The sequence below is a fragment of the Carcharodon carcharias genome, chromosome 8, assembly GCF_017639515.1.
Source record: "Carcharodon carcharias isolate sCarCar2 chromosome 8, sCarCar2.pri, whole genome shotgun sequence".
In the NCBI taxonomy this organism is placed as follows: Eukaryota; Metazoa; Chordata; class Chondrichthyes; order Lamniformes; family Lamnidae; genus Carcharodon; species Carcharodon carcharias.
In genome coordinates this window covers 153,894,331-153,910,186 of record NC_054474.1, presented here as the reverse complement: position 1 = coordinate 153,910,186, position 15,856 = coordinate 153,894,331, and the positions used below count along the sequence as shown (strand labels likewise).

General features: G+C 43.3%; 1 protein-coding gene across 1 annotated transcript in view; it reads right to left on the bottom strand.

The window, feature by feature from the left end:
- Positions 1–15,856, bottom strand: part of LOC121281522 — a 68,995-nt gene that overhangs the window by 5,496 nt on the left and 47,643 nt on the right. The window contains exons 17-18 of the mRNA XM_041194469.1: positions 8,854–8,978; positions 5,583–5,694 (exon numbers count right to left, since the gene is read on the bottom strand). Of these exons, the coding sequence (XP_041050403.1) occupies positions 5,583–5,694; positions 8,854–8,978 (237 nt within the window). The remainder of the gene's footprint in view (positions 1–5,582; positions 5,695–8,853; positions 8,979–15,856) is intronic.

The window sequence follows — 15,856 nt, the reverse complement described above, 5'->3', positions numbered from 1 at the left end:
TTTCAAGGCTGAGTTAGGCAGATTTTTAATCAACAGAGGAATTAAAATGATATGGGACAGTCAGGAAAGTGGAATTAAGGTCACAATCAGGTCAGCCATGATCTTATCAATTGACAAAGCAGGCTCAGTGAGCCAAAAGGCCTACTCCTGCTCCTTATCAGACCATAAGACATAGGAGTAGTAGGCCATTCGGCCCATCAAGTCTGCTCCACTATTCAATGAGATCATGGCTGTTCTGATAATCCTCAACTCCACTTTCCTGCCTTTTCCCCATAATCTTTGATTTCCTTACTGATTAAAAATCTGTCTATCTCAGCCTTGAATATACTTAACGACCAGCCTCTACAGCCCTCTGTGATAAAGAATTACACAGATTAATTACCCTCAGAGAAGAAATTCCTCCTCAACTCAGTCTTAAAAAGACAGCCCCTTACTCTGAGATTATGCCCTCTGGTCCTAGACTCTCCCACAAGGGGAATCAACCTCTCAGCATCTACCCTGTCAAGCACCTTAAGAATCTTATATGTTTCAAAAATGTCACCTCTCATTCTTCTAAACTCCAATGAGTACAGGCCCAACCTACTCAACCTCTCCTCATGAGAAAATCCTTCCATACCCAGGATCAACCTAGTGAACTTTTTCTGTACTGCTTCCAATGCCAGTATACCTTTCCTTAGATAATGGGACCAAAACTGTTCATAGTATTCTAGGTGTGGTCTAACTAGTGCCTAGTTTAGTTTTAGCAAAACTTCCCTATTTTTATACTCCATTTCCCTTGAAATAAAGACCAACATTCCATTTGCCTTCCCTATTACCAGTTGAACTTGTATGTTAGCTTTTTGGGATTCATGCGCAAGGACTCCCAAATCTCTGTGCTGCAGCTTTCTGCAGTCTTTCTCTATTTTAATAATATTCAGCTCTTCTATTCTTCCTGCCAAAGTGTATAACCTCACATTTTCCCACATTATATTCCATCTGCCAAGTTTTTGCCCATTCACTTAACCTATTTCCCTCTGTAGACTCTTTGTATCATCTTCACCACTTGCCTTCCTATTTTTGTGTCATTTGCAAACTTGGTGATGGTACATTAATTTCCCTCATCCAAGTCATTAATATATATTGTAAATAACTGTGACCTCAGCACTGTTCCCTGTATCACTCCACTAGTTACAGGTTGCCATCCTGAAAATGCCCCCTTTATCTCAACTGTCTATCTTCTATTAGTTAGTCAGTCCTCTATCTGTGCTAATATGCTACCCCCACACCATGGGTTCTTATCTTATTAAGTAGCCTTATGTGCAATACCTTATCGAACGCCTTTTGGAAATCCAAATATATTACATCTATTAGTTGCCCTTTAGCTATCCTGCTTGTTACCTCCTCAGAGAATTCCAATAAATTTGTCAGGCATGATTTCCCCTTCATGTGTTCTATTTCTTATGATCTTCTTTGATCTGGCTTTTTTCAATGTCTGTATGTTTATTTGGATACGGTTAAAGATGCATGAAGTGTGGTAAAGCTTCTGTTATTGAACCTATGAATGACAATGTCTGATTGACAATTTATAAGCTTTTAAGGGAAACAATTATTTTTTTCAAGGAACGATGCTGAATGGATTTTTTTTTTCCGTGAGCATTTGTTACTCTATGGCTCATTGTTTCGGTACATATTGGCATACAGGGTGAGTGGACATGGAAAAGACAATGGGGCACAGAGGGTGCACGGGGAGGTGAGGGGGTGTGACGAATGAAGGCTAGAGGGCCTTAATGGCCTCTAATACAAATGGGACATAGCCTCAGAGAACGGAAGCAGGCCTTCTGATCAAACTGCCTTGGCACTTGCCTGCCTCTGTTGCAACATCTGAACTGCTTCTGGGGTTGGCAGGCCTGATCCAATTCGACCCCACCTCCCCAGAGCGACAACAGTATATGCGGGGTTTATTTATATGGAGATGGATCTGCCAAGTCGGGAAATTTCTTGACTTGAGCTTCATGACTCATTTGTGAAAATCCAGTCCTCTGTTTCTACTCGTGGGATGAATACCACTCTGTTGTGCCAACTGTGTTGCCTTGGTAGCATCTTAACATCTGGTACAGGTTGTGGGTTTGAAGCCAGCACCGTGATTTTGAGCTCAAGAGCTCAAGTACTCCAATGAAGTACTGAGGGAGTACGAGAAGTTAAACTGTAGCCCCTGTGCTTGTTTGTGGGATTCAAGTGAAAGTTTAATGGAAGTCAGGGAGTTCATCCAGTGCCTGAGTGAAAGGTGATGGTGACTCATAGTTCAAGGTATGTATGTCACCCAAACACACCAACAATGATAGAGTAGACCAGGTGCATGTGTCCCTCACCCAATATCAGTTACCAAGTCTAAAAGGTGAAATTATGAGAATAGGTTGCTTGGCCCTTCAGGGCAGGATTTTCCCTATTGAATTCTGGACCTCCCCCCTCACCCCATCAGGCTCAAAGGGCATCAGAAGCCCAAACTCTGCGGGAAATAGTCACTCAATGGGAGTTTCCCTGGAGCGTGCAATTAATGGCCTGAGAGCAATTAAGGACGCAGGCAGGTTCTCAAAGCTGGAGGGCCAATCAGGTGCCTTCCAGCTTGAAGCAGCAGCAAGATGGTATAGAAAGTAAGTGAGAGAGGGGGTGCTTCAAAATGGAGGTGCCCTCTCTCTAAAATTTCTAAGTTTAAATGTTGCAGCCAGGGCACAGCTATGGGAGTTGTAAGGGGGAGTGATGGTGAGTTTTTTTTTATTCATTCATGAGATGTGGGTATCTCTGGCTAGGCCAGCATTTATTACCCATCCCTAATTGCCTTGAGAAGGTGGTGATGATCCGCTTCTTGAACCACTGCAGTCCATGTGGTATAGGTACACCCACAGTGCTGTTAGGAAGGGAGTTCCAGGATTTTGGTCCAGCGACAGTGAAGGAACGATGATATATTTCCAAGTCAGGGTGGTGAGTGGCTTGGGCAGGAACTTCCAGGTGGTGGTGTTCCCATGTGTCTGCCGCCCTTGATCTTCTAGATGGTAGAGGTCGTGGGTGTGGAAGGAGCCTTGGTGGGTTCCTGCAGTGCATCTAGTAGATGGGACACACTGCTGCTACTGTGTAGGGAGTGAATGTTTGTGGATGAAGTGCCAATCAAAGGGACAGCATTGTCCTGGATGGTGTTGAGCATCGAATTTTGTTGGAGCTCATCCAGGCAAGTGGAAAGTATTCCATCAAACTCTTGATTTGTGCCTTGTAGATGGAGGACAGGCTTTGGGGAGTCAAGAGATGAGTTACTGGCCACAGGATTCCTAGTCTCTGACCTGCTCTTGTAGATGGAGTCTTTATATGGCTGGTCCAGTTCAGTTTCTGGTCAAAGGTAACCCCCAGGATGTTGAAAGTGCCATTGAACATGGTTAGATTCGCTCTTGTTGGGGATGGTCATTGCCTAGCACTTGTGTGGTGCGAATGTTACTTTCCACTTGTCAGCCCAAGTCTGGATATTGTCCAGGTTTTGCTGCATTTGGACACGGACTGCTTCAGTATCTGAGGAGTTACAAATGGTGCTGAACACCGTAATGTACATCCCCACTTCTGACCTTAAGATGGAAGGAAGGTCATTGATGAAGCAGCTGAAAATTATTGGGCCTAGGACAATACCCTGGAGAAACTCTTGCAGTGATGTCCTAGAACTGTGATGATTAACTCCAACAACCACCTTCATGCTAGGTATGACTCCAACCTGTGGAGAGTTTTCCCCAATTTCCATTGACTCCAGATTTGCTAGGGCTCCATGCTGCCACACTCGATCAAATGCTCCTTGATGTCAAGAGTAATCACTCTCACCTCACTTCTGGAGTTCAGCTCTTTTGTACATGTTTGAATCAAGGCTATAATGAAGTCAAGAGTTGAGTGACCCTGGCGGAACCCAAACTGAGTGTCAGTGAGCAGGTTATTGCTAAGCAAGTGCCACTTGATAGCATTGTTGATGACTCCTTCCATCCTTTATTGATGATCGAGTAGACTGATGGGCGGTAATTGGCCAGGTTGGATTTGCCCTGCTTTGTGTGTACAGGACATACCTGGGCAATTTTCCACATATCCGGGTAGGTGCCAGTGTTGTAGCTGTACTGGAACAGCTTGGCTAGGGGCGTAGCAAATTTTGGAGCAGAAGTCTTCAGTACTATTGCTGGAATATTGTCAGGGCCTATAGCCTTTGCAGTATCCAGTGCCTTCAGCTGTTTCTTGATATCAGGTGGAGTGAATTGAATTGGCTGAAGACTGGCATTAGTGATGCTGGGGATCTCCAGAGGAGGCGGAGATAGATCATCCGCTCAGCACTTCAGGCTGAAGATTGTTGCAAATGCTTCAGCCTTGTCTTTTGCACTGATGTGCTGGGTTCCCCCATCATTGAGGATGGGGATATTTGTGGAGCCTCCGGCTGCCATGAGCTGTCTAATTGTCCATCAACGGACGGTGGTGGACAATTAAATAACTCACTGCTGCCAGAAGGCCGTGTCTCGGCAGCTAAACTCATTCCATGCCACCAGGAACCCCAAGGTCAGCTGGCAAATCCCAGGTGGTCTACATGTATAAGCCTTAATAAGCCATTAATTGGTTTAAATCAGCTACTCCCCCATGTGAGGATTGGCAGCTATTCCATCCCCTTTGTGCCTCCAGGAAAATGGCCTGGGGGAGGGAAGGAGCCAAGGAACCAGCACAGAGGCTGGTGGTGCTATTTTTAGCCCCAGTCCCCCTCCAGCCCCAGCCCCAGCCCCAATGGGGCCTAAAACTCAGACCCTCTGACTGAGAGGTGAGAGAGCTGCCAACCAAGCCACAGCTGAAGTGATGCTGTTCTGTCACCCACAGTACAACAGGTAAAGTTTCAGATTTGAATCGGACCAGACTACAGGATGCCCCCAGTTCTATCCAGACTCTTCCCTCCTTAGAAGGAAATTAGTTCAGCATCCAGCCGCTCTATGTGTTTGGAAGCACTAGAGGAGACGACGGGCAGGCTCAGTGTCATGCCAGGGTTGCCAACCCTCCCAGGATTGGCCTGGAGTCTCCGGGAATTGAAGAGCAATCTCCAGAACACTGCTGTTTGCAATCGTGGAGAAATATCATATGGACATTGAGGGGGAGTTTTTTTGTCATTTTCTTTGAACATTTCTCTTCACCAGATATAATAATATTGAAAATGGTGGTGGGGGGGTGGGTGGGGGGAGGTTATTTGGCCAACAGTCAGACATCATCCAATTGGGTGATGAGTCTTTTTGCTTTCCATTTGGCGTAGGAAGGCAGCGCGTCACAAGGGCGGAATGTGTTGGATGGATGAAACCTCCAGGAGTAAGTTTAATCACAGCTGCCAACCCTAGTTCATGCCCTTGTGATCTAATAGCTTGCTAACATTCATGGTCCAGACACACAGGTGAAGGATGGCCCACTTAGATGAAGGGCGATTGGCATCTGTGGTACAGTGTTCCAGAGAGGAACCAAATGCCTCGAGGAGTAGCGGGGGAAAAGGTTAGCAGGTACGAAAAGAGAAATTAAGAAAGAAAGAAATCGGAATGTGAAAGGCTTTTTCCCCTTCTTACCAGTGTTAAGTAAACCTTTCCCTGAGTGAACCTCAGCCACCTCCGTCACTGTCTTTTCAGAAGGTTTCAGAACAATCGTAGCCATCTGCTCCAAACTTGCAGCAGGAGGATTCTACAGTGGGGAAACCCAAATGTAAGTTCTCATTTTAACCACAAACTATGAAACACAAAACGGAATCCCAAGGGCTGAGATTAGTTGGCCAGTGTGGTGCAGCTCAGTCACACTCTAGCCTTAAGCGGTTTGCCAACATTCAGCTGGGTTTATCTTCTGTGGTGCAGTTCCTGACTATCCTGGGTTCTGGTGTGTGGATGCGACGTTTAAACTGCTCAGGGTGAACGCGTCATGAGTCACTGCTCAGAAATTGCTGCCGTTGTAAATGTGTCCATCCTGGTGTTTTTTAGAGGAAGGGAAGAGTGTAGGATGGCAGATGCTTGTAAATCCCTTGTAGAGCAGCAGGATTATCAGTATCAGCAAAGGTCTACACAAAACTACATTTTTCTCTTAAAGATAGTTCATGTGTGATTTGTTACTGTTTCTTGAAAATGTTATGCTAGCCAATCGAGTGCACACTTTGCATTTGGTGACACTTTCAAATGTGTCATGGGTGCTCAAGATGCAAGGCTTTTATTACACATGTATTATACATCATATTTACTAAGCATTACTTCTTTTTATTACAAAATTAAAAAGCTCCAGTAACCCATATGTTCAAATTTCAGCAGTAATGTAAATCTTTGACCTAACACACTTTTAAATAAACAAGATCATAAATATCTAGTCTAAACAGTATCAAAATTACAAGATACGTAATCAACATTATCCCCAAGTCTATAAATACTTGTTCCAAGGGTAAAATTTCAATGAATCAAACCCCTTGCCAGCATCTCCCATTGTATAGAATCCTAAAGGACTCAACTGCTGTTGCATTGTACAGGATTGCAACAAATCTATTTCCACTGATTCCTGCTGTACAGAATCCAAATGAGCCAACCCTTTCTCATTCTTTCCCATCATAAGGAATTCTAACCTCTTCCCATTCAGTCACACTTTTATAGAATTCTATAATGAGCCAAATCAATTCCCATTTTCTGTTAATGTGTGTAATCTGAGCACACTGCATTCCTGAGCGTTAAATGTTAATGCTGAGGACATTTAGTTCAAAAGTAAGTTTTAACCAAAAGCAGCTGCCTGATTTAGTCCAATCATCCTTGAGTCATTTACTTGTATTTGATACACGTTTTTCGTTGTTTTGCTTTCAACTGAATTGTTTGAGGAATGATTAAATGGGCTGTGGTCCAAAGATTTGCAAATTGTCCAATTTTTAGGTTTGAAGAAATCCTGATACATTCATAGTACACTTGGGCAAACTTGGTTGAACTAGGTACAAGTATTGTGCACAGTGAAGGCTTGATTATTAATGGAGCTCTACACATTTCAATATTGCACTAGAATTGACCAACTCTATTTTACTGAATTCGATTACTGTTTTTTTATCCTGTGTAAAACATGACTAATACAGTGTACATTAACAAATTCATTCTTAATGAACACCAGGAAATCCTTTCAAACTATGTAGCTGGGCATATGCTCAAACTCTGAACTCTCAGTTTATGAAATCACCAAATAAGATTACAGCCTGTTAAATCATTTGACCATACTTTATCTCTTCCCCCTTCACTTTTAACCTCTTCTTCTTGAAGGTTCAGACTCCTGCTGGGTTATAACTTTATAGACATTGTTTGTTCCCTGATGTGTATTTGGAAACGAGCATCAGTAAGCTATTTGGCCAAAGTGGGGGTGAAGGTGGGAAAGTGTTTTGGAGAAGGCGGACAAAATTAAAGAAACAAAATTGATCCTATCCTCACCCAATGCACTTTCCAGCAGGGGTCACTGCAGGCCAGTCAGGACGAAGGGCCTGAGCTGATGTATTTTTCTTCCCTCGGTCTTCTGAGTGTCCTTATTGTCACATTGGATGAGGTCAGCCAACTCATTATGGACTAAGCGTTCAAGCATGGTATCTTGGTCTGAAAGGCTTCACAGAGGGCTATTCACTAACTGACCAATGAGAGTCAACCATCTTATTTAATGAAGGTAATTATATAAACCACCACAAAAAACTCCCACCCCACCCCCACTCCCAATGCGGTCTCCTCTACATTGGGGAGAACAAACACAGACTGGGTGACCGCTTTGCGGAACACCTTCGGTCTGTCCGCAAGCATGACCCAGATCTTCTCGTCGCTTGCCATTTCAACACACCGTCCTGCTCTCATGCCCACATGTCCATCCTTGGCCTGCTGCAATTTTCCAGTGAAGCTCAACGCAAACTGGAGGAACAGCACCTCATCTTCCGACTAGGCACTTTACAGCCTTCTGGACTTAACATTTAGAGTTCAACAACTTCAGATCATGAACTCTCTCCTCCACGCTCACCCCTTTTTTCAAATTTTTATCTATTTTTAAAATTTATTTCCATTCATTGTTTCATCCCCACCTTTTAGCCTATTTCGATCTTTTCTCCCACACTGTCCCCTCCCCCCACCTCACCCCCACAAGGGCCATCTCTCACTTGCTCATTCTGCTTTCTACTCTTAATGTCACCATTAGCACCTCCTTTAGCCGTTATCACCACCATCAACACCCCTTCAACATTTTGATTATGAGATCTTTTGCAATCTTTCCTTCGCCTCTGGCCTTCTGTCCAGCTTCACCTGTCCCACCACCCCCCATTTAAACAGTCACCACATTTTTACTTCTCTTTTGTTCTGAAGAAGAGTCATACAGGATTGAAATGTTAAGACCTTCCTGCCATAGTGCACCGAGGGGCTGGGAAAGGTATTGACCCCTCGGACTGTACGACTCACAATAAGTGTATGCAGTGAATAATAAATGCATCATAACTGTATTGAAGCATCTCAGAGTGCAAAATGATGTCTGTCGATAACTCCAATATCCTTGCATTGTCTTACTGTCTGTAATGACTATATTGAAATGATTGTAATATTCATTGATCGTATTGAAGCACCTCATAATCCATATATAAAAGTTGAATCTGATTGCTTTTTTTGTGATGGGCATTTAGAAATGTTTTATAATGTTCTTTCAGATGTATTATGAATAAAGTATACGTTTCCAAAAAAAACCTGTCTTTCTCTTAGATGCTGTCAGACCTGCTGAGTTTTTCCAGCAATTTTTGTTTTTGTTTCAGATTTCCAGCATCTGCAGTATTTTGCTTTTCTCTACATAAACCACCAGTTGCATTGTGCTTACCATATTCTGTTGCCCTTGACTCTGCTCATCCAAAGGGGCATCTGCAGCTGAGGTCACCACTTTGAGAGTCCCAAGGGTTTTTTTTGATTTGGGAGATTGTGAGGATTCCTCATTGTTCCAGTTATCTAATTTGGGAAGAACACAGATGAGAGATGCAAGGAGAGGGGGAATACCTTTGTTCACACTTACATAGATTGAAATCATCCCTGGTTCAATTGCTGGTCTGTACTGAGTTCATTAATCATAATCCTGCTTGTGAGTCAAGAACCATTAGTCACACCCCTGAGTCAGCAAGAGACATCAATCCAGGATCCTCATCATCTACAGTAAATAAAGAACTTGCAATTTTTTTTTATTCATTTATGGGAAGTGGGCGTCACTGGCTGTGCCAGCATTTATTGCCCATCCCTAATTGCACTCGAAAAGGTGGTGAGCTGCCTTCTTGAACAACTGCAGGCTGCATGGTGTAGGTATATCCACAGTGCTGTTAGGGAGGGAGTTCCAGGATTTTGACCCAGCGACAGTGAAGGAAAGGCGATATATTTCCAAGTCAAGATGGAGTGGCTTGGAGGGAAACTTCCATCTGTCTGCTGCCCTTGTCCATCTAGGTGGTAGCAGTCATGGGTTTGGAAAGTGCTGTCTAAGGAGCCTTGGTGAGTTTCTGCAGTGCATCTTGTGGATGGTACACACTGCTGCTACTGTCTGTTGGTGGTGGAGCGGGCGGATTTTTGTGGAAGGGGTACCAATCAAAGGTACTATAGTACCTTTCACAACCTCAGGATGTCCCAAGGCACTTTACAGCCAATGAAGTACTTCTTGAAGTTGTAATGTAGAAAATACAGCAGCCAATTTGCACACAGCAAACTCCCACAAACAGCAATGTGATAAAGATCTGATCATCTGTTTAGTGACGTTTGTTGAGGGGGTAGGATTTGCGCAGTACACAGGGGAGCACTGACCGCTCTTACTCAAAATAATAGACATCTTTTACATCTACCTGCAAAGGTAGGCAGGACATTGATTTAAATCTCATCCAAAAGACAGTACCGACCCCCAGTTACTGCACTGGAGCATCATTGTAGATTATGTACTAAAGTCTCTGGAACAGGATTTAAACCCACAACCTTCTAACCCGCAGATGAGTGTGCTACCCACTGAGCCACAGCTGATGCTTCTATAGGTTCGGGTACAGCCAATGCAATGATCTGTGCATTGCTGAGCACAAGCACAGGCAAATGGCAAATTCATTTCAATAGAGATAAGTGTAAGGTGGTGCAGTTTGGTAGGAAGACTAAAGAGGCAACATATTACATGGGTATGAAAGTCTAAATGGCACAGAGGAGCAAAGGGATGGTTAAAAGTAGCACGCAGCTTAACAAGGCCATAAAAGTGCAAACAAAGCACTAATGTCCATTTCTCAAGAGATATAATCGATTAGCAGAGCTGTTATGTTCAACTTTGATAGTATCCTGGTTCGGCCACACTTGGAGTACTGTGAACAATTCTGGTCTCCACATTATAAAAAAAAATAGCGGCACTGATGAAGGTGCAAAAAGATTCAAAAGGATGATACCAAAACCAAGGGTATATTTATCAAGAAAGATTGAACGGGAGAGGGCTGTTTTCTCTGGAAAAGAGAAAGCTGCAGGGTGATAATGAAGGTTTTTTAAATTATGATGCAGGTTGCACTCAAGATGTGGGGGTGGGGTGGGGGGATGAAAAGTAAGGCTCTGAAATGCAAGATAATCACCAATAAATCCAGGAGAAACTTCTTAACAAAAAAAGATGTGGAACTTCCTAACACAAGTAGCTGAGGGTACATTGATGCCTTGAAGGGGAAGCTGGATGAACAAACGAAGGAGATCAGAATGGAGGGATATGCTGGTGGGGTTAGATGAAGAAAGATGGAAAGAAGCACGTCTGGAGCATAAATGTGACCATAAATCAATTGGTCCCAATGGCCTGTTTCTGTGCTAAAGTCACAATGTAATATACTGTAATTTTATGGAAGTAAAAACACCAATGGAAGATCACATCACAGCCCCATGGTTAAGTTCCCTTCATTGGACAGATAGAGTGAAAGAAACAGATTGTGACATTTGAAGGTACTCTTAATCTGACCTTTCCCACTGGGACTGACTATCTGCCTGTACTTTGTCTTCAATGTTTGACAGGATCCAAAATCATTAGCCCTCAGGGATTGCAAATGTCTTTTTCAAAGCCTGGAGGATATCTGTATTTAGAAGTCAAATTATTTAACTCACACTTAGGGAGCTATGTGGAAGTTGGACACGTTGAACCTGACTTTTTCCACAAGTCCAGAAAACACCACAGTAATTCCACTCCAGAAAATGCAAAAAATTGAAGTCGAAATGAAGGTGAACTCTTCTTAAAAACCCATTTGTGTTTTAAGCTGGTGTATCTTAGAATTTGAAAATACTAATTGGGTGGTTGAATGTACTTCAAAAGAACGTTTTGGCATTTGGAATCTGCAGTTATGGAGACAGTGTCAATGTGGTAACGTCAGACTAATGGTGGGTTCAAATCCCACCACGAATTTAAATTCAGTTAATAAATCTGGTATTATAAAGCTACTCTCAGTAATGGTGACCATGACAATTATCAATGATTGCTGTAAGATGGTTCACTAATGCCCCTTTAGGGAAGGAGATCTGTCATCCTTACTTGACCTGGCTTACATGTGACTCCAGACTCGCAACAATATAGCTGCCTCTTAACTGCCCTCTGAAATGGCCTAGCAAGCCACTCAGTTCAAGGGCAATTAGAGATGGGCAATAAATGCTCACCACAACAAAAACAGAATTACCTGGAAAAACTCAGTAGGTCTGGCAGCATCGGCGGAGAAGAAAAGAGTTGACGTTTCGAGTCCTCATGACCCTTCCACAGAAATGCTCACCTTGCCAACAATGCCCACATCCCAATAAAGAACTTGAGGCACTTGGAGGTCAGAAGATCCCGGGAATTCCTTCAGACAATGTCAGTCAACAAACCTTGTAACGTGTCCTTGGTAATCCTCCAATTAGTGAAAAATAGAGCAGGGGATTCTTCCTTACACCGAAGGTGGTGGGAACCTAGAACTTTCTCTCACAAAAGGACATTGAGGTTGGAAGTCAAATGAAAATTTAAAAACTGAGATTGATAAACTATTGCGGGGTAAGGGAATCAATATGGGTAAACAGAATCGAGATACAGATCAGCCACAATTTGATTGATTGACAAGGCAGCCTCGAGGGGCTGAATGGCCTCCTCCTACAAAGTTAGAATGTATTTACAGCACAGCATCAGGCTATTCAGCCCAACAGGTCCACGCCAGTCATTTTTCTCCCCCCAACCCTCCATCTAAACCCATCAGCATACCCTCCTGTTCATTGGTCCCTTATGTCTTCATCTAAATTCTCCTTAAATGCATCTATGCCATAGTCAGCTCTATCACCCCCTGTAATAGTGAGTTCCTTATTCTAACCATTCTCTGGGGAATGAGTTCTCTCCTGAATTCCCTACTGGATTTATTAATGACTACCTTATATTTATGCCCCCTAGTTCTGGTTTCACCCACATGTGAAACAGCTTGCTCTACAAATATCCTTTCAAGCCCTTTTATAATCTTAATGACCTCTATTAGGTCACTCCTCGGTTTTTTTCTTTTCTAGAGAAAAGAGCTTCAGCCTGTTCAATCTTTACTGATTGGTATAACCTTTTAGTTCTGACATCAGCTACTCCTGTTCCTATGTTCTTACTCCTACCTTAAAATTAATCTGTATCTGTGTCAAAGCCCGTGCTCTGAACATCAGACAAAGCTCCTGAATCAATCTCCCTTAATGAAAAAAAGGATGCCGACAATCCCAGTGAAAAGTGCCATTGAAGAGGCCCCTAATGCACAATGTGAAACTTTGCCAAAGGATATTGTTGCCCACTAAACCCATAATGGCTGGCAGGGATTGGCAAGTTCTCAAACCTCTTATAGAGAGTTCAGTAGCAATTAGTTCTGGTTTATTTATGCCACATTGAAGCCACAGCATACTGGTATTAAAAAGCAACATAAGTTACCCTCATCCTCTTAAAACGCTAATTGAAAGTAACAGAAAGTCATGCTAATTAATTCTTGCTGACTATTATTTCCTCTCTCTTCCTTTTAGTGTCCCTCATGGATATTAATGGTGGACAATGGAATATTTTCATGACAAATCCCTTTACACAGATCACTCCTGCACCCCAACCAAGTATTTCCCACACTAACAGTGGTGTGGTGGCTCCCATGATTCAGTGTGTAGCTCACTTTCCTTCTGTATTAGAAGGTCATGAGTTCAAGCCCCCCCTATCCACCCCATGCCCAACATATCAGATGTCAAACCAATCCAGGTCTTTCAGGTAAGCATGAAAGATCCCATGACACTTTTCAAAGACAGCACTTCTCTCATGTCCGAACCAATGTTTATCCTTTAACCAACATTGGTAAAAGCAGATTATCGGAGCTTTATCTCATCGGTGTGTGTGGGAGCTTGCTGTATACAAATTGGCTGTTCCGTGTTGACGACAGTTGAAAAAGCACTTCTGTGGCTGGAAAGTGCTTTGGAGCATCCTGAGGTCATGAAAGGCACTATATAAACTCAAGCCTCTCTTGTTAAGCAAGGCTGAAAGCTTTTGTCATGAATTAAGGGCTGCTTTGCCCACTACCACCTGCATTGAGATCAACACTCACAGCACTTGCACTATGGCCCGTGATCTTGGGCCTTCCTGGAATTCATCAGTGGCTGTGCCGATTTTCTGTAATATTCAGGGAACCGTGAGCCTGGAATGTGCTATAATGATTGGATAGTGCCTGTGACACACTCAGGCCATTCAATCCATAAGCAAAGAATTCCAAAACCAAAACAAATCAGTACAATTATTCTGGGTTTGCCCACTTCACAATAAGGCCCAATCTGCCTTTTCAATTTACCAGCTGTACTTCCCCGCCTCGTGAAACAGAATCAGATGGGACCAAATAGACGACCCTCGATATTCATGCCCAGTAGGATCCAGCAAGGCCTTGCCAGAGTTAGCGTGTGCGATTGTGATATGTTTTTCTATTCATTCTTTGGATGTGAGCATGACTGGCAAAGCCACCATTTATAGCCCACCCATAATTGCCCTCGGTCAGGTGCCGATGAGCCACCAACAACGGAGTGGTTTGCTAGGCCAATTCAGAGGCAGTTTGGAGTCAACCACATTGCTGTGGGTCTGGAGTCACATCTGGTCCAGACCAGGTAAGGACAGCAGATTTCCTGCCCTGAAGGGCATTAGTGAACCAGATGGGTCTTTACAATAATCCACTGGGTTGGAATTGTGGCCATGGTTTCTCAGAAACTATAAAACAGGAAGCTTTAGGTTTGAACTGCCTTGAATCAGCAAACCAAGTTTGGAAAGGCCAAATAAGACCCAATTGTCTTTACGAAGTTGGGGATGCTGGTGTCATTAGCCACAGTCCTTACCTGGTCTGGCATATATGTGACTCCAGACCCACAGCAATGAGGTTGGCTCTTAAATACCCTCTGAACAAAGGCACTTAGGGACGGACAATAAATGCTGGCCTAGCCAGCGATGCCCAGATCCCATAAATGAATGATAAAAAAAGAGTCCAGTGGAAGGTAATCAACAGCACCCCTGGCTATGGAGGGAAAAGGGACTGGGCTCTGCACAAATCAGGGGCTTAGCCACAGATCGGCGATACATCAACTATGACAGCTGGATTTTTTCCCCTTGTTTTCAAATCTCTTCACGGCCTCATCTTTCCCCCCTCCTTAATCTGTCTCTCTCTCTCTCTCTCTCTCTCTCTCCCCCCTCCCCCCCCCCCCAGCCACCACTGAGATATTGGCACTCCTCCAATTCTGGCCTCTCGTGCATTCCTGATTTTAATTGCTCCACTTTTGGTGGCTGTGCCTTGAGCTGCCTCGGTCCCTCTGCTCTAGAACATCCTTCCTACACCTCATTTTCAAGACACTCCTTAAAACCTACCTCCCTGACCAAGCTTTTGGCCATCTGACCTTAATACCTCCAGTGTCAAATTTTGTTTTATAATGCTCCTTGAAATGCCTTGGGATGTTTTATTACATTATGGCACTGTACAAATATAAGGTTGTTGATCTGGTAGCTAATTATCAGGAGTCTTGGTCATGCTGCAAACAAGCATTGGCTCCCAGTTTGAACTCACCAGCTGCCACTGTATTTGGTACACCGACATTGTTAAAGCCAGAGAGGGAATTTTCATCCCACCCAATTAAACTTAGAATTAAACAGAGGTGGAAAGACAGTCTACTACATCAGTAAGAAAGAATAGGGAAATACTTGCATTTATATAGCGCCTTTCACAACCTCAGGACATCCCAAAGCACTTCACAGACAATTAAGTACTATTGTTGAAGTGTAGTCATGGTTGTAAAATGCAGGACACAGGGCAGCCAATTTATTCAAAGTTGTTCCGGAAATACATTTCTCACTTCACTTTATGTTACATAAATATTCTTCCAGGCAACTTCTTTCTCCCCACCATACCACCACCCACATCCCCCACCATCCACCACCACCCCCCAACACCACTCACAAAGGTATGACATAAATTAGATTAAGTGTATTCCCCTCTCACATAGGGAAGGGGCAGATGGTTTTAACTTAGTTTTGGGAAGAAATACAATAGACAAAGAGGGGGCTTTGATGAAACACAAACAGTCTTGAGCTGTGAGAATCAAGGTCTTTGCGTACGTGTTTTAATTTTGATTGGATAATATAATTATGTATACATCCTTTAGAATAATTGGTTAGCAAAATCACATGTTTATGTACTCAATAGGATAGAGTTAGCATGGGACCGGTGTGTCGGTTACAGATTGGATGTATTCAAATGTACTCAAATGTATTATGACAAGAAAAAGTACAAAAGTAATGAAATGTAATCAACCTGGGAGCTGGGTCTTCATTCTTAGGATATGCTTGCATATGCTTGAAT